The sequence below is a fragment of the Salmo salar genome, unplaced genomic scaffold (assembly GCF_905237065.1).
Source record: "Salmo salar unplaced genomic scaffold, Ssal_v3.1, whole genome shotgun sequence".
Classification (NCBI taxonomy): domain Eukaryota; kingdom Metazoa; phylum Chordata; class Actinopteri; order Salmoniformes; family Salmonidae; genus Salmo; species Salmo salar.
The window spans coordinates 36,743-63,894 of record NW_025549709.1 but is presented as its reverse complement, the minus strand read 5'-3'; the positions used below and the strand labels follow the sequence as shown (position 1 = coordinate 63,894).

General features: G+C 44.6%; 1 protein-coding gene across 1 annotated transcript; it reads right to left on the bottom strand.

The window, feature by feature from the left end:
- Nucleotides 1-1,507: 1,507 nt before the first annotated feature.
- Nucleotides 1,508-27,152, bottom strand: LOC106597635 (uncharacterized; the record flags this gene model as incomplete). The annotated part of the gene is made up of 2 exons (XM_045713476.1): nucleotides 1,508-2,944; nucleotides 26,951-27,152. Coding segments are annotated over 2 exons (777 nt in total), but the record flags the coding sequence as incomplete, so codon positions are not given.

Sequence of the window (27,152 nt, the reverse complement as noted above, 5' to 3'; positions counted from 1 at the left end):
TCAACGTGAGGAGTTTCTCATTTTCTCTCAAATTGCTACAGCATATAACTTCACCGAGGGATGAAGGTTTCTCTCTCTTCCTCTCCTCGTGATGACTTCACACACTGATGCTCTCTCTCTCCTCTCTCCTTCTATCCTTCTCCCTCACATACAAACACACACATAGAAACATACATCATGTTTTCAGAGATGCATAATATCTCCAAAAAGAAGGCGTCTGGTTTTCCCCCAAAAAATATCAAATTAGCGTTTAGCTGTTTTTATTTCATGCAGAAGAAGAGTTCGAGTTCTTTTTTTTGTCCCGAACCTTTTGGTTTGTTCTATGAGTTACTACGTACTGTTAGAGGAATAGTTTAAACATCCCTTTAATGTAAAGCCGCTATATAGACCAAAACATCCCTTTAATGTGTTGAAAGATGAATACTTATTTAAATACATGTTGACATAAAGGGGTTGAAGAGGGGGGGAGCAGGCAAAAAGCTCGTTTTCAGAGGCAACATGTTATATGTTAAAGTATGGTTAAATGCATGTAGGTACATTATGTGTGTGTGTGTGTGAGTGTGGGCATGTGTATCCTTCTGCATTTTGGGTTGATTTTGTATAGCTACAGTGTATGCGTGTGTGTGTGTGTGTGCACGTCACACGTCTATGTCGTGTGGGTATGGTTTCACTGAGTGTGTGTGTGTGTGTGTGTGTTTCACTATACTGTGTGTGTGAGAGAGGGAGGATACTGATATACATAATGAATGAAGTGACTGGTCTTCAGCACGGTAGAGTACTCTGTAATGGCCTTAATGAATGGATGACAGTGCTGTAACACCGCCAGTCTAAACCACACATATGTACAGTCTCCACTACGGTTGCACATTTCTGCTAACGTTCCCAAAATCCACAGTTTTTTTTCCCAGAAATCCCGATAAAAAAGACTCCTCGGAATAGGTAGGAAATCCGTAATCCTCCAACCAGGATTTCTGAAAAACCTTGGAATTTTGGGAATGTTCCCAGAACTTAGCTTCCCTAGTCTCAGCAAGAGAAGGCAGAAAGACAGAAAAAGTGTCATTTTTCATTAGAAAACGCTGGAATCCGTTGGCGCTGATACTGGTACGGACCTTGTATTCCCAGTGATTCTAGCTCATATCTGTAAAAACGTCACATTGTACTTGTTTGCATCCCTCCAAGTCTTTTTTTTGTTTCAAAAATACCTGATGTTTTTTTCAATCAGTTATCTTTTCCTAAGTCCTTGTCCTTGCCAAAGAATCCGATTGGTTGTTACTGAAAATATATTGTCCGTGATTGGTTAGATTCTGATAATCCTCGTTGTATGGTTGGTTAATATCTCGATGCTACTTGTCAATAATGCCATATGATGATTGGTGGATTAGGTTTAAATCACATTTGATTGATGAGCATGAAATCCATTAAAATTCCTTTTACAACGACAGCTCATTGGTCCTATCGTTTGATTGGTTAAACCTCCATGGCGTCCCATCATCGGGTTCGCCCGATTAGTCAGATTCAGATCTGTCCGATCATAAGTCTTTAAATGAAATTTTATTGGTCACATACACCTCAGCGAGTGTTCCCATTGGTCCTGAGGCGTGTATGGCGTCAGGCCCAGTTCCTCCATCTCTCTCCCATCTCCCCACAGCTCCCCTGTTGGTGGGAGGTTAGACATGCATCTGATTAACTTTAAAGAGTATTAAAAAAAAAGAGAAGAAAGAAGTTAACACTTGACACTGATCTAAGTTCAGCATTGTGTTGCTCCTTGTAATACTTCAGGTTACGATTCAGGGAAGAGTAAACTGATCCTAGATCTGTTTTGGAGAAAAACTTCTACCCAGAGTTTAGATTAGATGAAGTCAGTACGTGACTCCAGAGCAGAACTGCTCTCTCTTTTTTCCCAAGGTGATCCATGGATCCATCTCCCTCCTCACCATCCACATTAATAGGATGTATTCAGCATCCAAAAGTTCAGATTCCATTAAATCGTAGTTTGTTTTTTTTGGGGGGGCGTTCAGTTAATTAACACCATTTATCTTTTTTATTCACACCTTATAGTCGTTTCTTCTTGGAGTTTAAGGTCCTAGTGTCCTTTTTGTGGTTTTGTAGTTGTGTGGTGTCTTGTCTCCAAAACAAACCCAAACCCACTGAGCGGTCCTCTCTTCTTTAGGTGTTGTTATTATTGTTATTATTGTTATTATTCACAGCTGGTCAAAGTTCTCAACAAAAAAACTACAACAGAAATGGACCATTTCATTCCAATGTCTAGTAGTGGACTGTTCCATTTCACCAGAACAAACAGGGATGGAATGTTCCATTCCATCAGCAAAGGGGTGCAGCAGCAGTGGACTGATCCATCCATCCTGCTCTTACAGGTAGACCTCTCTACGGGAGAGCGTGAGGCATGACGTGGTCTTGTAGTCCCCGGTCCTCGTTAATGGTATAACCTCCGGAGGGTTGACCCTGCCCTGACCCCCCCTATCCTCCTCGTGATGGCGTCTCCCGAACCCGGCGGAGCTGAACGTGTCGTACGACGCTGACGTCATCTTGCGGTTGAGTAGGTTCCGGTTGTGGTCGCCCATGTTCCGATTCATCCTGTCTCCGCCCACCAGGCTGCCGAGAGGATCCCCATTGGCTAACGGTAACCTCTGACCTCCTCCGCCGACTCCCACGCTGACTACGCCCGGTTCGGAACTCCCGGCGCTGCCGGCGCTCTCGCTGTCACTATCTTCCTCATCATCGTCGTCATGGTTATTGTTGTTGTCGTTGCCAGGGGAGGCGAAGGTGGACAGGCGGGGCGGCTCGCTGACGTGGCGCTGGCGCTGGTGTTGCCGAGGCGACGGGCGGACAGCGGCGGGCATCCAACAAGTGTCGGAGTGTCCAAACTCATCACACTCCCTAGTGCACTTCCCTGTCAGGGCTACGTCTGGGAGCTGTCTGGCATCTGGAGAAAGAGAAGGATGGAGGGAGGGAGGGAGAGAGATATATTGTTAGAATATATTACAGAATCAATCAAACATATTTTAGCTGTCTGGCATCTACAGTTAAGTGGAGAGAGAAAGTATGTAAATATGGTATTTAAAACATATGGGAAATCTATTGGTGGTGAAGCATAACACTGTCATCATACTGGTAATAATACACAGCAACAACCACAGGTCGCTGAGAGAGGGAGAACTATTGTTAAAATATAATATAGACTCAAAGATGTCTAGACTCATAGCTGTGTGGCATCTACAATGGGAAGGGAGGGGTTAGAAGGAGATAATCTGTTAATATGGGTTTAGAAATTACAGATTATACTGGGTTGAATACATCTGGTAATATTCAACAATTTACCATTGCTTTTGAGAGAGAGAGAGACCGAAAGACAGACAGAGAGACAGACAGAGAGAGAGACAGAGAGAGACAGAGAGACACAGACAGAGAGACAGAGACACAGAGAGAGAGAGGCAGAGAGACAGAGAGAGAGAGGCAGAGAGACAGAGAGACAGACAGACAAACAGACAGACAGACAGAGATACTTACATACTAGATATATAAAAGAGTGTATAGTGTATATAATTGAATAGAAAAATACTGACTGCATTCAAGGGATTCAAAGCATTTCCTAAAATATAATAACAAGTTCCAACAGCCCCAAAAGGTCAAAGGTTCAAATGTCAAAGGTCAATCTGTTAAGGACTGATGTCATATGTGAGAGGATTATGCCTACAGCAGACAGATTTATTTATTTAAAGGTGTCTCTAAATAATATTTAAAGGGATCTCTACATGTCATATGTGAGAGGATTATGCCTACAGGAAATGAATGCATCTAGACTTATTTAAAGGGATCTCTAGATATGTGAAGTGCATGGAGGGACACATTTAAAATGAGTAGGTCAGACTAATCACTGTAGACTGTTCTGAGGTCAGTTAAATGAGTAAGTCAGACTAATCTCTGTAGACTGACCTGAGGACAGTAAAGTGGTAATGTAGTAAGGTCAGTTAAATGAGTAGGTCAGACTAATCTCTGTAGACTGACCTGAGGACAGTAAAGTGGTAATGTATTAAGGTCAGTTAATTTAGTAGGTCAGACTAATCTCTGTAGACTGGTCATAGGTCATAGGTCACAGGTCAACGGTCATAGGTCATGATCCCATCATCACCGTCATTGTACTTTTCCCCTCTTATTAACATTCATATGGAAGCTGAAATGTAATTTCCTGAATAGAAGCTTCTAAGTTATTACATGACTTTTCCAAGAGTTTTCAGAGTGGATTTATAAGTGAAATGAGTTCCACAAATGTACCTCTATGTCCAATCGGAAACCTAGTTTACGTCCACAAAAAAATATTAAAACATGTATCAAATCAAACACGGTTTAATTACCAATTGACCCGAAATTAAACATAAATAAAAATATAGATTTATATCTACATTAAACACTGTCAATTAGAAGGGATGTTTTGTTAGTAGATAGAAGTTCTGGAAAACGTAGAGTCTTAACACCACACAAAGAAACACCAACACCAACACCAACACCAATACCAACACCAACACCAATACCAATACCAACACCAACACCAACACCAACACCAATACCAATACCAACACCAACACCAATACCAATACCAATACCAACACCAATACCAACACCAACACCAATACCAATACCAACACCTATACCAATACCAATACCAACACCAATACCAACACCAACACCAACACCAATACCAATACCAACACCAATACCAACACCAACACCAATACCAATACCAATACCAACACCAATACCAATACCAACACCAACACCAACACCAACACCAATACCAATACCAACACCAACACCAACACCAACACCAACACCAATACCAACACCAACACCAACACCAACACCAATACCAACACCAACACCAATACCAACACCAACACCAACACCAATACCAACACCAACACCAACACCAACACCAATACCAACACCAATACCAACACCAACACCAACACCAACACCAATACCAACACCAACACCAACACCAATACCAAACCAACACCAACACCAATACCAATACCAACACCAACACCAACACCAATACCAAACCAATACCAACACCAACACCAACACCAACACCAAACCAATACCAATACCAACACCAACACCAATACCAACACCAAACCAATACCAATACCAACACCAACACCAACACCAATACCAACACCAACACCAATACCAACACCAAACCAATACCAATACCAACACCAACACCAACACCAATACCAACACCAAACCAATACCAACACCAATACCAACACCAACACCAAACCAATACCAATACCAACACCAACACCAATACCAACACCAAACCAACACCAACACCAACACCAAACCAATACCAATACCAACACCAATACCAATACCAACACCAATATCAACACCAATACCAATACCAACACCAAACCAATACCAACACCAATATCAACACCAATACCAATACCAACACCAACACCAATACCAATACCAACACCAACACCAACACCAACACCAATACCAATACCAACACCAACACCAACACCAACACCAACACCAAACCAATACCAACACCAATATCAACACCAATACCAACACCAACACCAACACCAATATCAACACCAATACCAATACCAACACCAACACCAACACCAAACCAATACCAATACCAACACCAACACCAACACCAATACCAATACCAACACCAACACCAATACCAATACCAATACCAACACCAATACCAACACCAAACCAATACCAACACCAACACCAATACCAATACCAATACCAACACCAACACCAAACCAATACCAACACCAACACCAATACCAACACCAAACCAACACCAATACCAATACCAACACCAAACCAACACCAATACCAACACCAACACCAAACCAACACCAACACCAACACCAATACCAAACCAACACCAATACCAACACCAAACCAATACCAACACCAACACCAATACCAATACCAATACCAACACCAACACCAAACCAATACCAACACCAACACCAATACCAACACCAAACCAACACCAATACCAATACCAACACCAAACCAACACCAATACCAATACCAAACCAACACCAATACCAAACCAACACCAACACCAACACCAACACCAACACCAATACCAACACCAACACCAAACCAACACCAACACCAACACCAACACCAACACCAACACCAACACCAATACCAACACCAACACCAACACCAACACCAATACCAACACCAACACCAACACCAAAACCAACACCAAAACCAATACCAACACCAACACCAACACCAATACCAACACCAAACCAACACCAATACCAACACCAACACCTATACCAATACCAACACCAACACCAACACCAATACCAACACCAATACCAACACCAACACCAACACCTATACCAATACCAATACCAACACCAACACCAATACCAACACCAATACCAACACCAACACCAATACCAACACCAATACCAATACCAACACCAACACCAATACCAACACCAACACCAACACCAACACCAACACCAATACCAACACCAACACCAACACCTATACCAACACCAACACCAACACCAACACCAAACCAATACCAACACCAACACCAACACCAATACCAAACCAATACCAATACCAATACCAACACCAACACCAACACCAACACCAACACCAATACCAACACCAATACCAACACCAACACCAAACCAATACCAATACCAACACCAACACCAATACCAACACCAAACCAACACCAACACCAACACCAACACCAAACCAATACCAACACCAACACCAACACCAAACCAATACCAATACCAACACCAACACCAACACCAATACCAATACCAACACCAACACCAATACCAATACCAATACCAATACCAACACCAAACCAACACCAACACCAACACCAATACCAAACCAACACCAATACCAACACCAAACCAATACCAACACCAACACCAATACCAACACCAAACCAACACCAATACCAATACCAATACCAACACCAAACCAACACCAATACCAATACCAAACCAACACCAATACCAAACCAACACCAACACCAACACCAACACCAACACCAAACCAACACCAATACCAATACCAACACCAACACCAACACCAAACCAACACCAACACCAACACCAACACCAAAACCAATACCAACACCAATACCAACACCAACACCAATACCAACACCAATACCAACACCAACACCAACACCAACACCAATACCAACACCAACACCAACACCAAAACCAACACCAAAACCAATACCAACACCAACACCTATACCAACACCAACACCAACACCAACACCAATACCAACACCAAACCAACACCAATACCAACACCAACACCTATACCAATACCAACACCAACACCAACACCAATACCAACACCAATACCAACACCAACACCAACACCTATACCAACACCAACACCTATACCAACACCAACACCAATACCAACACCAATACCAACACCAACACCAATACCAACACCAATACCAACACCAACACCAACACCAATACCAATACCAACACCAACACCAATACCAACACCAATATCAACACCAACACCAACACCAACACCAAACCAACACCAATACCAACACCAATACCAATACCAACACCAATACCAACACCAACACCAACACCAATACCAACACCAACACCAATACCAACACCAACACCAATATCAACACCAACACCAACACCAACACCAATATCAACAACCAACACCAACACCAATATCAACACCAACACCAACACCAATATCAACAACCAACACCAACACCTATACCAAACCAACACCAACACCAATATCAACACCAATACCAATACCAACACCAACACCAACACCAACACCAACACCAATACCAACACCAACACCAACACCAATATCAACACCAACACCAACACCAACACCAATATCAACAACCAACACCAACACCAATATCAACACCAACACCAACACCAATATCGACAACCAACACCAACACCTATACCAAACCAACACCAACACCAATATCAACACCAATACCAATACCAACACCAACACCAACACCAATATCAACACCAATACCAATACCAACACCAACACCAACACCAACACCAATACCAACACCAATACCAACACCAAACCAACACCAATACCAACACCAACACCAATACCAACACCAACACCAACACCCTGTCCAACACCAACACCTATACCAACACCAACACCAAACCAATACCAAACCAACACCAACACCAATACCAACACCAACACCAACACCAATACCAACACCAAAACCAATACCAACACCAATACCAATACCAAACCAACACCAACACCAAACCAACACCAATACCAACACCAACACCAATACCAACACCATTACCAACACCAATACCAACACCAACACCTATACCAATACCAACACCAACACCAACACCAACACCAATACCAACACCAATACCAAACCAACACCAATACCAACACCAATACCAACACCAACACCAACACCAAACCAATACCAATACCAACACCAATACCAACACCAAACCAATACCAACACCAACACCAACACCAACACCAATACCAACACCAACACCAACACCAACACCAACACCAACACCAATACCAACACCAAACCAACACCAACACCAATACCAATACCAAACCAACACCAATACCAACACCAAACCAATACCAACACCAACACCAATACCAATACCAATACCAACACCAAACCAACACCAATACCAATACCAAACCAACACCAATACCAAACCAACACCAACACCAACACCAATACCAATACCAACACCAAACCAACACCAACACCAACACCAACACCAACACCAAAACCAATACCAACACCAATACCAACACCAACACCAATACCAACACCAATACCAACACCAACACCAACACCAACACCAATACCAACACCAACACCAACACCAAAACCAATACCAATACCAACACCAACACCAAAACCAATACCAATACCAACACCAACACCTATACCAACACCAACACCAACACCAATACCAACACCAACACCAATACCAACACCAATACCAAACCAACACCTATACCAAACCAACACCAATACCAACACCAATACCAACACCAATACCAATACCAACACCAACACCAACACCAATACCAACACCAATACCAACACCAACACCAACACCTATACCAACACCAACACCTATACCAACACCAACACCAATACCAACACCAATACCAACACCAACACCAATACCAACACCAACACCAACACCTATACCAACACCAACACCTATACCAACACCAACACCAATACCAACACCAATACCAAACCAACACCTATACCAACACCAACACCAACACCAATACCAATACCAACACCAACACCAATACCAATATCAACACCAACACCAACACCAAACCAACACCAATACCAACACCAATACCAACACCAACACCAACACCAATACCAACACCAACACCAATACCAACACCAACACCAATATCAACACCAACACCAATACCAATACCAATACCAACACCAACACCAAACCAATACCAACACCAACACCAATACCAACACCAAACCAACACCAATACCAATACCAACACCAAACCAACACCAATACCAACACCAATACCAATACCAACACCAACACCAACACCAAACCAACACCAACACCAACACCAATACCAACACCAACACCAATACCAACACCAACACCAACACCAATACCAACACCAACACCAACACCAAAACCAACACCAAAACCAATACCAACACCAACACCAACACCAACACCAATACCAACACCAAACCAACACCAATACCAACACCAACACCTATACCAATACCAACACCAACACCAACACCAATACCAACACCAATACCAACACCAACACCAACACCTATACCAATACCAATACCAACACCAACACCAATACCAACACCAATACCAACACCAACACCAACACCAACACCAATACCAACACCAACACCAATACCAACACCAACACCAATATCAACACCAACACCAATACCAATACCAATACCAACACCAACACCAAACCAATACCAACACCAACACCAATACCAACACCAAACCAACACCAATACCAATACCAACACCAAACCAACACCAATACCAACACCAATACCAATACCAACACCAACACCAACACCAAACCAACACCAACACCAACACCAACACCAACACCAACACCAATACCAACACTACCACCAACACCAAAACCAACACCAAAACCAATACCAACACCAACACCAACACCAACACCAATACCAACACCAAACCAACACCAATACCAACACCAACACCTATACCAATACCAACACCAACACCAACACCAATACCAACACCAATACCAACACCAACACCAACACCTATACCAATACCAATACCAACACCAACACCAATACCAACACCAATACCAACACCAACACCAATACCAACACCAATACCAATACCAACACCAACACCAATACCAACACCAACACCAACACCAATACCAACACCAACACCAACACCTATACCAACACCAACACCAACACCAACACCAAACCAATACCAACACCAACACCAACACCAATACCAAACCAATACCAATACCAACACCAACACCAATACCAACACCAACACCAATACCAACACCAATACCAACACCAACACCAAACCAATACCAATACCAACACCAACACCAATACCAACACCAAACCAACACCAACACCAACACCAACACCAAACCAATACCAACACCAACACCAACACCAAACCAATACCAATACCAACACCAACACCAACACCAATACCAATACCAACACCAACACCAACACCAATACCAATACCAATACCAATACCAACACCAAACCAACACCAACACCAACACCAATACCAAACCAACACCAATACCAACACCAAACCAATACCAACACCAACACCAATACCAATACCAATACCAACACCAAACCAACACCAATACCAATACCAACACCAAACCAACACCAATACCAATACCAAACCAACACCAATACCAAACCAACACCAACACCAACACCAACACCAAACCAACACCAATACCAATACCAACACCAACACCAACACCAAACCAACACCAACACCAACACCAAAACCAATACCAATACCAACACCAATACCAACACCAACACCAATACCAACACCAATACCAACACCAACACCAACACCAATACCAACACCAACACCAACACCAAAACCAACACCAAAACCAATACCAACACCAACACCTATACCAACACCAACACCAACACCAACACCAATACCAACACCAAACCAACACCAATACCAACACCAACACCTATACCAATACCAACACCAACACCAACACCAATACCAACACCAATACCAACACCAACACCAACACCTATACCAACACCAACACCTATACCAACACCAACACCAATACCAACACCAATACCAACACCAACACCAATACCAACACCAATACCAACACCAACACCAACACCAATACCAATACCAACACCAACACCAATACCAACACCAATATCAACACCAACACCAACACCAACACCAACACCAAACCAACACCAATACCAACACCAATACCAATACCAACACCAATACCAACACCAACACCAACACCAATACCAACACCAACACCAATACCAACACCAACACCAATATCAACACCAACACCAACACCAACACCAATATCAACAACCAACACCAACACCAATATCAACACCAACACCAACACCAATATCAACAACCAACACCAACACCTATACCAAACCAACACCAACACCAATATCAACACCAATACCAATACCAACACCAACACCAACACCAACACCAACACCAATACCAACACCAACACCAACACCAATATCAACACCAACACCAACACCAATATCAACAACCAACACCAACACCAATATCAACACCAACACCAACACCAATATCAACAACCAACACCAACACCTATACCAAACCAACACCAACACCAATATCAACACCAATACCAATACCAACACCAACACCAACACCAATATCAACACCAATACCAATACCAACACCAACACCAACACCAACACCAATACCAACACCAATACCAACACCAAACCAACACCAATACCAACACCAACACCAATACCAACACCAACACCAACACCCCTGTCCAACACCAACACCTATACCAACACCAACACCAAACCAATACCAAACCAACACCAACACCAATACCAACACCAACACCAACACCAATACCAACACCAAAACCAATACCAACACCAATACCAATACCAAACCAACACCAACACCAAACCAACACCAATACCAACACCAACACCAATACCAACACCATTACCAACACCAATACCAACACCAACACCTATACCAATACCAACACCAACACCAACACCAACACCAATACCAACACCAATACCAACACCAAACCAACACCAATACCAACACCAATACCAACACCAAACCAACACCAACACCAATACCAATACCAAACCAACACCAATACCAACACCAAACCAATACCAACACCAACACCAATACCAATACCAACACCAAACCAACACCAACACCAATACCAATACCAAACCAACACCAAACCAACACCAACACCAACACCAATACCAATACCAACACCAAACCAACACCAACACCAACACCAACACCAACACCAAAACCAATACCAACACCAATACCAACACCAACACCAACACCAACACCAATACCAACACCAACACCAACACCAACACCAATACCAACACCAACACCAACACCAAAACCAATACCAATACCAACACCAACACCAACACCAAAACCAATACCAATACCAACACCAACACCTATACCAACACCAACACCAACACCAATACCAACACCAACACCAATACCAACACCAATACCAAACCAACACCTATACCAAACCAACACCAATACCAACACCAATACCAACACCAATACCAATACCAACACCAACACCAACACCAATACCAACACCAATACCAACACCAACACCAACACCTATACCAACACCAACACCTATACCAACACCAACACCAATACCAACACCAATACCAACACCAACACCAATACCAACACCAACACCAACACCAACACCTATACCAACACCAACACCTATACCAACACCAACACCAATACCAACACCAATACCAAACCAACACCTATACCAACACCAACACCAACACCAATACCAATACCAACACCAACACCAATACCAACACCAATATCAACACCAACACCAACACCAACACCAAACCAACACCAATACCAACACCAATACCAACACCAACACCAACACCAATACCAACACCAACACCAATACCAACACCAACACCAATATCAACACCAACACCAACACCAACACCAATATCAACAACCAACACCAACACCAATATCAACACCAACACCAACACCAATATCAACAACCAACACCAACACCTATACCAAACCAACACCAACACCAATATCAACACCAATACCAATACCAACACCAACACCAACACCAACACCAATACCAACACCAATACCAACACCAAACCAACACCAATACCAACACCAACACCAATACCAACACCAACACCAACACCCTGTCCAACACCAACACCTATACCAACACCAACACCAAACCAATACCAAACCAACACCAACACCAATACCAACACCAACACCAACACCAATACCAACACCAAAACCAATACCAACACCAACACCAACACCAACACCAATACCAACACCAACACCAAAACCAATACCAATACCAACACCAACACCAATACCAACACCAATACCAACACCAATACCAACACCAACACCAACACCAATACCAAACCAACACCAAACCAACACCAATACCAACACCAACACCAATACCAACACCAATACCAACACCAATACCAACACCAACACCTATACCAATACCAACACCAACACCAACACCAATACCAACACCAATACCAACACCAACACCAACACCTATACCAACACCAACACCTATACCAACACCAACACCAATACCAACACCAATACCATACCAACACCAACACCAACACCAATACCAATACCAATACCAATACCAACACCAACACCAAACCAACACCAATACCAACACCAACACCAATACCAATACCAACACCAACACCAATACCAACACCAACACCAATACCAACACCAATACCAATACCAACACCAATACCAACACCAACACCAACACCAATACCAACACCAACACCAATATCAACACCAACACCAACACCAACACCAATATCAACAACCAACACCAACACCAATATCAACACCAACACCAACACCAATACCAACACCAATATCAACAACCAACACCAACACCAACACCAATACCAAACCAACACCAACACCAATACCAACACCAATACCAACACCAACACCAACACCAATATCAACACCAACACCAACACCAACACCAACACCAACACCAATACCAACACCAATATCAACAACCAACACCAACACCAACACCAATACCAACACCAATACCAACACCAATACCAACACCAACACCAATACCAACACCTATACCAAACCAACACCAACACCAAACCAACACCAATACCAACACCAACACCAACACCAATACCAACACCAAACCAACACCAATACCAACACCAACACCAATACCAATACCAACACCAACACCCCTGTCCAACACCAACACCTATACCAACACCAACACCTATACCAACACCAATACCAACACCAACACCAATACCAACACCAAACCAACACCAATACCAACACCAACACCAATACCAATACCAACACCAACACCCCTGTCCAACACCAACACCTATACCAACACCAACACCTATACCAACACCAATACCAACACCAACACCAATACCAACACCAACACCAATACCAACACCAACACCAATACCAACACCAATACCAATACCAACACCAATACCAACACCAACACCAATACCAACACCAACACCAATACCAACACCAATATCAACAACCAACACCAACACCAATATGAACACCAACACCAACACCAACACCAATACCAATACCAACACCTATACCAACACCAACACCAACACCAACACCAACAACCAACACCTATACCAACACCAACACCAATACCAACACCAATACCAAACCAACACCTATACCAATACCAACACCAATACCAACACCAACACCAATACCAACACCAATACCAACACCAATATCAACAACCAACACCAACACCAATATCAACACCAACACCAACACCAACACCAATACCAATACCAACACCTATACCAACACCAACACCAACACCAACACCAACAACCAACACCTATACCAACACCAACACCAACACCAATACCAACACCAAACCAACACCTATACCAACACCAATACCAACACCAAACCAACACCAATACCAACACCAACACCAATACCAATACCAACACCAACACCAATACCAACACCAACACCAATACCAACACCAATACCAATACCAACACCAATACCAACACCAACACCAACACCAATACCAACACCAACACCAATATCAACACCAACACCAACACCAACACCAATATCAACACCAATACCAACACCAACACCAATATCAACACCAACACCAACACCAATACCAACACCAACACCAATATCAACACCAACACCAACACCAACACCAACACCAACACCTATACCAACACCAACACCTATACCAACACCAACACCAATACCAACACCAATACCAACACCAACACCAATACCAACACCAACACCTATACCAACACCAACACCAATACCAACACCAACACCAACACCTATACCAACACCAACACCTATACCAACACCAACACCAATACCAACACCAATACCAACACCAACACCAACACCAACACCAACACCAACACCTATACCAACACCAACACCTATACCAACACCAACACCAATACCAACACCAATACCAAACCAACACCTATACCAACACCAACACCAACACCAATACCAATACCAACACCAACACCAATACCAACACCAATATCAACACCAACACCAACACCAACACCAAACCAACACCAATACCAACACCAATACCAACACCAACACCAACACCAATACCAACACCAACACCAATACCAACACCAACACCAATATCAACACCAACACCAACACCAACACCAATATCAACAACCAACACCAACACCAATATCAACACCAACACCAACACCAATATCAACAACCAACACCAACACCTATACCAAACCAACACCAACACCAATATCAACACCAATACCAATACCAACACCAACACCAACACCAACACCAATACCAACACCAATACCAACACCAAACCAACACCAATACCAACACCAACACCAATACCAACACCAACACCAACACCCCTGTCCAACACCAACACCTATACCAACACCAACACCAAACCAATACCAAACCAACACCAACACCAATACCAACACCAACACCAACACCAATACCAACACCAAAACCAATACCAACACCAACACCAACACCAACACCAATACCAAACCAACACCAAACCAATACCAATACCAATACCAACACCAACACCAAAACCAATACCAACACCAATACCAACACCAACACCAATACCAACACCAATACCAACACCAATACCAACACCAACACCAACACCAATACCAAACCAACACCAAACCAACACCAATACCAACACCAACACCAATACCAACACCAATACCAACACCAATACCAACACCAACACCTATACCAATACCAACACCAACACCAACACCAATACCAACACCAATACCAACACCAACACCAACACCTATACCAACACCAACACCTATACCAATACCAACACCAATACCAACACCAATACCAAACCAACACCTATACCAACACCAACACCAATACCAATACCAATACCAACACCAACACCAAACCAACACCAATACCAACACCAACACCAATACCAATACCAACACCAACACCAATACCAACACCAACACCAATACCAACACCAATACCAATACCAACACCAATACCAACACCAACACCAACACCAATACCAACACCAACACCAATATCAACACCAACACCAACACCAACACCAATATCAACAACCAACACCAACACCAATATCAACACCAACACCAACACCAATACCAACACCAATATCAACAACCAACACCAACACCAACACCAATACCAAACCAACACCAACACCAATACCAACACCAATACCAACACCAACACCAACACCAACACCAATATCAACACCAACACCAACACCAACACCAACACCAATACCAACACCAATATCAACAACCAACACCAACACCAACACCAATACCAACACCAATACCAACACCAACACCAACACCAATACCAACACCTATACCAAACCAACACCAACACCAAACCAACACCAATACCAACACCAACACCAACACCAATACCAACACCAAACCAACACCAATACCAACACCAACACCAATACCAATACCAACACCAACACCCCTGTCCAACACCAACACCTATACCAACACCAACACCTATACCAACACCAATACCAACACCAACACCAATACCAACACCAAACCAACACCAATACCAACACCAACACCAATACCAATACCAACACCAACACCCCTGTCCAACACCAACACCTATACCAACACCAACACCTATACCAACACCAATACCAACACCAACACCAATACCAATACCAACACCAACACCAATACCAACACCAACACCAATACCAACACCAATACCAATACCAACACCAATACCAACACCAACACCAATACCAACACCAACACCAATACCAACACCAATATCAACAACCAACACCAACACCAATATGAACACCAACACCAACACCAACACCAATACCAATACCAACACCTATACCAACACCAACACCAACACCAACACCAACAACCAACACCTATACCAACACCAACACCAATACCAACACCAATACCAAACCAACACCTATACCAATACCAACACCAATACCAACACCAACACCAATACCAACACCAACACCAATACCAACACCAATATCAACAACCAACACCAACACCAATATCAACACCAACACCAACACCAACACCAATACCAATACCAACACCTATACCAACACCAACACCAACACCAACACCAACAACCAACACCTATACCAACACCAACACCAACACCAATACCAACACCAATACCAAACCAACACCTATACCAACACCAATACCAACACCAAACCAACACCAATACCAACACCAACACCAATACCAATACCAACACCAACACCAATACCAACACCAACACCAATACCAACACCAATACCAATACCAACACCAATACCAACACCAACACCAACACCAATACCAACACCAACACCAATATCAACACCAACACCAACACCAACACCAATATCAACACCAATACCAACACCAACACCAATATCAACACCAACACCAACACCAATACCAACACCAACACCAATATCAACACCAACACCAACACCAACACCAATATCAACACCAACAACCAACACCAATATCAACACCAACACCAACACCAACACCAATATCAACACCAACAACCAACACCAATATCAACACCAACACCAACACCAACACCAATATCAACAACCAACACCAACACCAATACCAAACCAACACCAACACCAATATCAACACCAACACCAACACCAATACCAACACCAATACCAACACCAATACCAACACCAACACCAACACCTATACCAAACCAACACCAATACCAACACCAATACCAACACCAAACCAACACCAACACCAACACCAACACCTATACCAAACCAACACCAATACCAACACCAACACCAATACCAACACCAATACCAACACCAACACCAACACCTATACCAATACCAACACCAACACCAACACCAACACCAATACCAACACCAATACCAACACCAACACCAATACCAACACCAATACCAACACCAATACCAACACCAACACCTATACCAAACCAACACCAATACCAACACCAATACCAACACCAATACCAACACCAACACCAACACCAACACCAATACCAACACCAATACCAAACCAACACCAATACCAACACCAACACCAATACCAATACCAACACCAACACCCCTGTCCAACACCAACACCTATACCAACACCAACACCTATACCAACACCAATACCAACACCATACCAACACCAACACCAACACCAATACCAACACCAATACCAACACCAACACCAATACCAACACCAACACCAATACCAACACCAATACCAACACCAATACCAACACCAACACCTATACCAATACCAACACCAATACCAACACCAACACCAATACCAACACCAACACCAATATCAACACCAACACCAACACCAACACCAACACCAACACCAACACCAAACCAACACCAACACCAACACCAACAACCAACACCAACACCAACACCAATATCAACACCAACACCAACACCAATATCAACACCAACACCAATACCAACACCAACACCAATATCAACACCAATACCAACACCAACACCAATATCAACACCAATATCAATACCAACACCAACACCAACACCAACACCAATATCAACATCAACACCAACACCAATATCAACACCAACACCAACACCAACATCAACATCAACACCAACACCAATATCAACACCAACATCAACACCAACACCAACATCAACACCAACACCAATATCAACACCAACATCAACACCAACACCAACACCAACAACCAACACCAAACCAACACTAACACTAACACTAACACTAACACTAACACCAATACCAAAACCAACACCAACCAATAATAATTTCACCCCTCAAATTCCCCTTTGTGTCACCATGAGAGACACAGAGAGAGAGAGCTACAGCACTGTGTCCTGGTTGAAAGGACATATTTGGGTTGCTGATTGGCTGGCAGTGTTTGCAGAGCTCTCTGTAAAGGAGGCTACAGAGCCTCATCTAAACAAACACACATAGGCTTGGTCATTACAGACTTCTCTAAAAATGTGTCCAAGTCAAGCGGTATTGGGACTCACAACAGACAATACAAAACACAGCCAGAGAGAGAGAGAGAGAGCGAAAGAGAGAGATAGAAAGAGACATGTGCATTGGAGCATTCTTGCTTCCAAATGAGAAAAACAACCAACATGAAAAGAACGATGGATGACTCTGTCAAGGCCTCAGAGAGAAAGTGATAGAGAGAGAGAGAAAGAAATAAAGATGTAGACAGAAAAATAGAGAGAGAGAAAGCATGTTTCATAGTACTCAGAACCCTGAGAAATGACTAAGGGTGTTGAGTGTGTTTACGGTGTTTGAGGGTGTTGAGGGTGTTGAAGGTGGTTGAGGGTGTTTGATGGTGTTGAAGGGTGTTGAGGGTGTTGAGGGTGTTGAAGGTGGTTGAGGGTGTTGAGGGTGTTGAGGGTGTTGAGGGCATTGATGGCGTTGAGGGTGGTTGAGGGTGGTTGAGGGTGTTGAGGGTGGTTGAGGGTGTTGAGGGCGTTGAGGGTGTTAACGGTGGTTGAGGTTGTTTGAGGGTGTTGAGGGCGTTGAGGGCGTTGAGGGTGTTGAGGGTGTTGAGGGTGTTGAGGGTGTTTGAGGGTGTTCGAAGGTGTTGAGGGCATTGATGGCGTTGAGGGTGTTGAGGGTGGTTGAGGGTGTTGAGGGCATTGATGGCGTTGAGGGTGGTTGAGGGTGTTGAGGGTGGTTGAGGGTGTTGAGGGTGGTTGAGGGTGTTGAGGGCGTTGAGGGTGTTAACGGTGGTTGAGGTTGTTTGAGGGTGGTTGAGGGTGTTGAGGGTGGTTGAGGGTGTTGAGGGTGTTGAGGGCGTTGAGGGCGTTGAGGGCGTTGAGGGTGTTGAGGGCGTTGAGGGCGTTGAGGGCGTTGAGGGTGTTGAGGGCGTTGAGGGCGTTGAGGGCGTTGAGGGTGTTGAGGGCGTTGAGGGTGGTTGAGGGCGTTGAGGGTGGTTGAGGGCGTTGAGGGTGTTGAGGGCGTTGAGGGTGTTGAGGGTGGTTGAGGGTGTTGAGGGTGTTGAGGGTGTTGAGGGTGGTTGATGGCGTTGAGGGTGGTTGAGGGCGTTGAGGGTGTTGAGGGCGTTGAGGGCGTTGAGGGTGGTTGAGGTTGTTTAAGGGTGTTTAGGCTGTTTGAGGGTGTTGAGGGTGTTAACGGTGTTGAGGGTGTTAACGGTGTTGAGGGTGTTAACGGTGTTGAGGGTGTTAACGGTGTTTAAGGGTGTTTAGGCTGTTTACGGTGTATTGAATAAGTTTGTTTTTCTCTTTGATGTCTTTGTAGTATGTTGACATGTATGTTGACCTGTAAACTGTGGTTGTGTTGTTGCTCTAAAAATGTGTGTGTGTTGTTCTACAGGTGTGTTGTTCTATAGATGTGTGTGTTGTTCTATAGATGTGTTGTTCTATAGATGTGTGTGTTGTTCTACAGGTGTGTTGTTCTACAGGTGTGTTGTTCTATATGTGTGTTGTTCTATAGGTGTGTTGTTCTATATGTGTGTTGTTCTATAGGTGTGTTGTTCTACAGGTGTGTTGTTCTACAGGTGTGTTGTTCTATAGGTGTGTTGTTCTACAGGTGTGTTGTTCTACAGGTGTGTGTGTTGTTCTACAGGTGTGTGTGTTGTTCTATAGGTGTGTGTGTTGTTCTATAGGTGTGTGTGTTGTTCTATAGGTGTGTTGTTCTACAGGTGTGTGTGTTGTTCTACAGGTGTGTGTGTTGTTCTATAGGTGTGTTGTTCTACAGGTGTGTGTGTGTTGTTCTACAGGTGTGTGTGTTGTTCTATAGGTGTGTTGTTCTATAGGTGTGTTGTTCTATAGGTGTGTGTGTTGTTCTATAGGTGTGTTGTTCTATAGGTGTGTTGTTCTACAGGTGTGTTGTTCTACAGGTGTGTTGTTCTACAGGTGTGTTGTTCTACAGGTGTGTGTGTTGTTCTATAGGTGTGTTGTTCTATAGGTGTGTTGTTCTACAGGTGTGTGTTGTTCTACAGGTGTGTGTGTTGTTCTACAGGTGTGTCTGTTGTTCTATAGGTGTGTTGTTCTATAGGTGTGTTGTTCTATAGGTGTGTTGTTCTACAGGTGTGTGTGTTGTTCTATAGGTGTGTTGTTCTATAGGTGTGTTGTTCTACAGGTGTGTTGTTCTATAGGTGTGTTGTTCTATAGGTGTGTGTGTTGTTCTATAGGTGTGTTGTTCTACAGGTGTGTTGTTCTACAGGTGTGTGTGTTGTTCTATAGCGTGTGTTGTTCTATAGGTGTGTTGTTCTACAGGTGTGTGTGTTGTTCTACAGGTGTGTTGTTCTACAGGTGTGTTGTTCTATAGATGTGTGTGTTGTTCTATAGGTGTGTTGTTCTATATGTGTGTTGTTCTATAGGTGTGTTGTTCTACAGGTGTGTGTGTTGTTCTATAGGTGTGTTGTTCTACAGGTGTGTTGTTCTATAGGTGTGTTGTTCTACAGGTGTGTGTGTTGTTCTACAGGTGTGTGTGTTGTTCTATAGGTGTGTTGTTCTATAGGTGTGTTGTTCTATAGGTGTGTTGTTCTACAGGTGTGTGTGTTGTTCTACAGGTGTGTTGTTCTATAGGTGTGTTGTTCTATAGGTGTGTTGTTCTACAGGTGTGTTGTTCTATAGGTGTGTTGTTCTACAGGTGTGTGTGTTGTTCTACAGGTGTGTTGTTCTATAGGTGTGTTGTTCTATAGGTGTGATGTTCTATAGGTGTGATGTTCTATAGGTGTGTTGTTCTACAGGTGTGTTTGTTGTTCTATAGGTGTGTGTGCTGTTCTATAGGTGTGTTTGTTGTTCTATAGGTGTGTGTGCTGTTCTATAGGTGTGATGTTCTATAGGTGTGTGTGCTGTTCTATAGGTGTGTTTGTTGTTCTATAAGTGTGTTGTTCTATAGATGTCTGTGTTGTTCTATAGGTGAGAGTGTGTTCTATATGTGTGTTGTTCTATAGGTGTGTTGTTCTATAGGTGTGTTGTTCTATAGGTGTGTTGTTCTATAGGTGTGTTGTTCTACAGGTGTGTGTGTTGTTCTATAGATGTGTGTGTTGTTCTATAGGTGTGTTTGGTGTTCTATAGGTGTGTTGTTCTATAGGTGTGTTGTTCTATAGGTGTGTTGTTCTATAGGTGTGTTGTTCTATAGGTGTGATGTTCTATAGGTGTGTGTGCTGTTCTATAGGTGTGTTTGGTGTTCTATAGGTGTGTTGTTCTATAGGTGTGTTGTTCTATAGGTGTGTTGTTCTATAGATGTGTTGTTCTATAGGTGTGCTGTCCTATAGGTGTGTTTGTTGTTCTATAGGTGTGTTGTTCTACAGGTGTGATGTTCCATAGGTGTGTGTGTTGTTCTATATGTCTGTGTGTTTTGTTCAATAGGTGTGTGTGTTGTTCTGTAGGTGTGTTGTTCTGCAGGTGTGTGTGTGTTGTTCTATAGGTGTGTGTGTTGTTCTATATGTGTGTGTTGTTCTATAGGTGCATTTGTTGTTCTATAGATGTGTTGTTCTATAGGTGTGTTATTCTATTGCTGTGTGTATTGTTCTATAGGTGTGTTGTTCTATAGGTGTGTTGTTCTATAGGTGTGTTGTTCTATAGGTGTGTTGTTCTATAGGTGTGTTGTTCTATAGGTGTTTGTGTTGTTCTATAGGTGTTTGTGTTGTTCTATAGGTGTTTGTGTTGTTCTATAGGTGTGTGTGTGTTGTTCTACAGGTGTGTTGTTCTATAGGTGTGTGTGTGTTGTTCTACAGGTGTGTTGTTCTACAGGTGTGTTGTTCCATAGGTGTGTTGTTCTATAGGTGTTTGTGTTGTTCTATAGGTGTTTGTGTTGTTCTATAGGTCTGTGTTCTATAGGTGTGTGTGTTGTTATATCGCTGTTTGATTTTTCTATGAGCAGTATTATGTTTGTGCATTCTGTGTAGGAGTGTGTGAGTCTGCGTGTCATGTCCTGACCCTAGTAAGATGTAATTTTCTATAGTAGAGTAGGTCAGGGCGTGACAGGGGGTGTTTTGTCTATGTTTTCTATTTCTATGTATAAGTTCTAGTTTTTCTATTTCTATTTTGGGATTTTTGGGTTGATCTCCAATTGGAGGCAGCTGGTCCTCATTGTCTCTAACTGGAGATCATATTTCAGTAGGGGTTTTTCTTCCTGGGTTTTGTGGGTTATTATATTTTGAGTAGTGTTTGTTTCTCTCTGCGTCACGTTTTTTTTGTTGTTGTCATATTCAGTTATTTATGCATTGCAAAGTTACAGATTAAATAAAATGTGGAACTACAACCACGCTGCACTTTGGTCTGCTCCTTTAGACAACTGTGACAGAATAACCCACCATCAAATGACCAAGCAGCGTGGGCAGGAGGACTGGATTAAGCAGCGTGCCCGGGAGGAGATGGCATCCTGGTTGCTGGAGGAGATGGAGGAAAGGATAGACTGGACTTGGGAGCAGGTATTGGAGAGATACAACAGCCTGCCGGGGAAGCAGGTGGAGGCACGATACCAATGGCGAGGCAAGTGTGAGAATTTTTTTTGGGGGGGGGGGGGCACACGGGGAGATTGGCAGAGTCAGGTTGGAGACCTGAGCCAACTCCCCGTGCTTACTGTGGGGGGCGAGTGATCGAGCAAGCACCATGTTATACTGAGATACGCACTGTGTCGCAAGTGCGCAGCTACAGCCCGGTGCGCTCGGTGCAAGCTCCTCACAGGTGCCGTGCTAGAGTTGGCATTCAGCCAGGAAGGAGTATGCCTGCTCAGCGTTCCTGGTCTCTGGTGCGTCTTCTCGGCCCAGGTTATCCTGCGCCAGCTCTACGCACGGTACCCCCAGTTTGCCAACACAAACCCGTGCGACCTGTCACAACGCCTCGCGCTTGTCGGGCTACGGGGGGGTATCCAGCCAGGACGGGTTGTGCCAGCCATAAGCTCCAGATCTCCAGTGCACCTCCACGACCCAGTATACCCTGTGCCTGCTCTGCGCACCTGGTCTCCGGCGACGCTCTCCAGTCCGGAGCCTCCAGCAACGTTCCCTAGTCCAGAACTCCCAGCGACGTTCCCTAGTCCGGTGAGACCTATTCGAGCTCCACGAAGGAAGCCTCCAGCAACGTTCTATGGTCCGAAGCCTGTAGAGATGATCCATGGCAAGAAGCCTGTAGGGATGATCCATGGCAAGAAGCCTGTGGGGTTGATCCATGGCCCGGAGCCTGTAGAGATGATCCATGGCGCGAAGCCTTCAGTGATGATCCATGGCGCAGAACCTGTAGGGATGATCCATGGCACGGAGCCTGCAATGACGGTCCACAGTTCGGACCCTGCAATGACGGTCCACAGTTCACACCCTCCTGAGACGGTCACGGTCCGGAACCTCCTGAGACGGTCTACAGTCCGGAACCTCCTGAGGCGGCCTACAGTCAGGAACCTCCTGAGACGGCCTACAGTCCGGAACCTCCTGAGACGGACTACAGTCCGGAACCTCCTGAGACGGCCTACAGTCCGGAACCTCCTGAGACGGCCTACAGTCCGGAACCTCCTGAGACGGCCTACAGTCCGGAACCTCCTGAGACGGCCTACAGTCCGGAACCTCCTGAGACGGCCTAAAGTCCGGAACCTCCTGAGACGGCCTACAGTACGGAACTTTCGGAGAAGGTCCACAGTCCGGAACCTCCTGAGACGGCATACAGTCCGGAACCTCCTGAGATGGCATACAGTCCAGAACCTCCTGAGACGGTCTATAGTCTGGAACCTTCTGAGACGGCCTACAGTCCGGAACCTCCTGAGAAGTTCCCCAGCCCAGAGTCTTCAGCGGCGGCCTGCAGCCCAGAGTCTTCAGCAGCGGCCTGCAGCCCAGAACCTCCAGCGGCGGCCTGCAGCCCAGAACCTCCAGCGGCGGCCTGCAGCCCAGAACCTCAAGCGGCGGCCTGCAGCCCAGAACCTCCAGCGATGATCTACAGTCCGGTTCCTCTGAAGACGATCCACGGTCAGGAACCTCCTGAGACGGTCTACAGTCCAGAACCTCCTGAGACGGCCTACAGTCCAGAACCTCCTGAGACGGCATACAGTCCGGAACCTCCTGAGACGGCCTACAGTCCGGAACCTCCTGAGACGGCCTACAGTCCGGAACCTTCGGAGAAGGTCCACAGTCCGGAACCTCCTGAGATGGCATACAGTCCGGAACCTCCTGAGATGGCATACAGTCCAGAACCTCCTGAGACGGTCTATAGTCTGGAACCTTCTGAGACGGCCTACAGTCCGGAATCTCCTGAGAAGTTCCCCAGTCCAGAGTCTTCAGCGACGGCCTGCAGCCCAGAGTATTCAGCGACGGCCTGCAGCCCAGAGTCTTCAGCGGCGGCCTGCAGCCCAGAGTCTTCAGCGGCAGCCTGCAGCCCAGAGTCTTCATGGCGGCCTGCAGCCCAGAACCTCCAGCGGCGGCCTGCAGCCCAGAACCTCCAGCGGCAGCATGCAGCCCAGAACCTCCAGCGATGATCTACAGTCCGGTTCCTCCTCCGACGATCCACGGTTCGAAAGCAGAGGGATCAGCGGGTGGAGCGGGGATTACGCCCCAAACCGGAGCCGCCTCCTCTGCTGGAGGTTAAGGTTATGTGGACTGCATTTGAGCCGCCATAGACAATTATCACCCTCCCTACCCTCCCTTTTGTTTTGTTATGTTGTTATGTTGTTATGTTGCATTCGGAGTCTGCACCTTTGGGGGGGGGGGTACTGTCACGTCCTGACCCTAGTAAGATGTCATTTTCTATAGCCGTGACACTGCGTTTGAGTACACACAGTATCTCTGTGTGTGAGTGTTTGTGTGTGTGTGTCTCAGGTGTGTGTGTGTTCCCTCTCCCTCACCGTTCTCCACATGTTCCTCCTCTCCTACACTTCCCTCAGGTGTGGTCCTCTCGTACCCCTCCTCAGGGAGAGACAGCGCCCCCACACGGGGTCCAGATGAACCCTTACTGCTGGGGGTCTCAGAGTCCTCTGCAGCGCTGTCATAGCAACCACCGTCCTGAGGCCCCGGGACCACAGAGAACGTCACCCTCCGCAGGGTAGC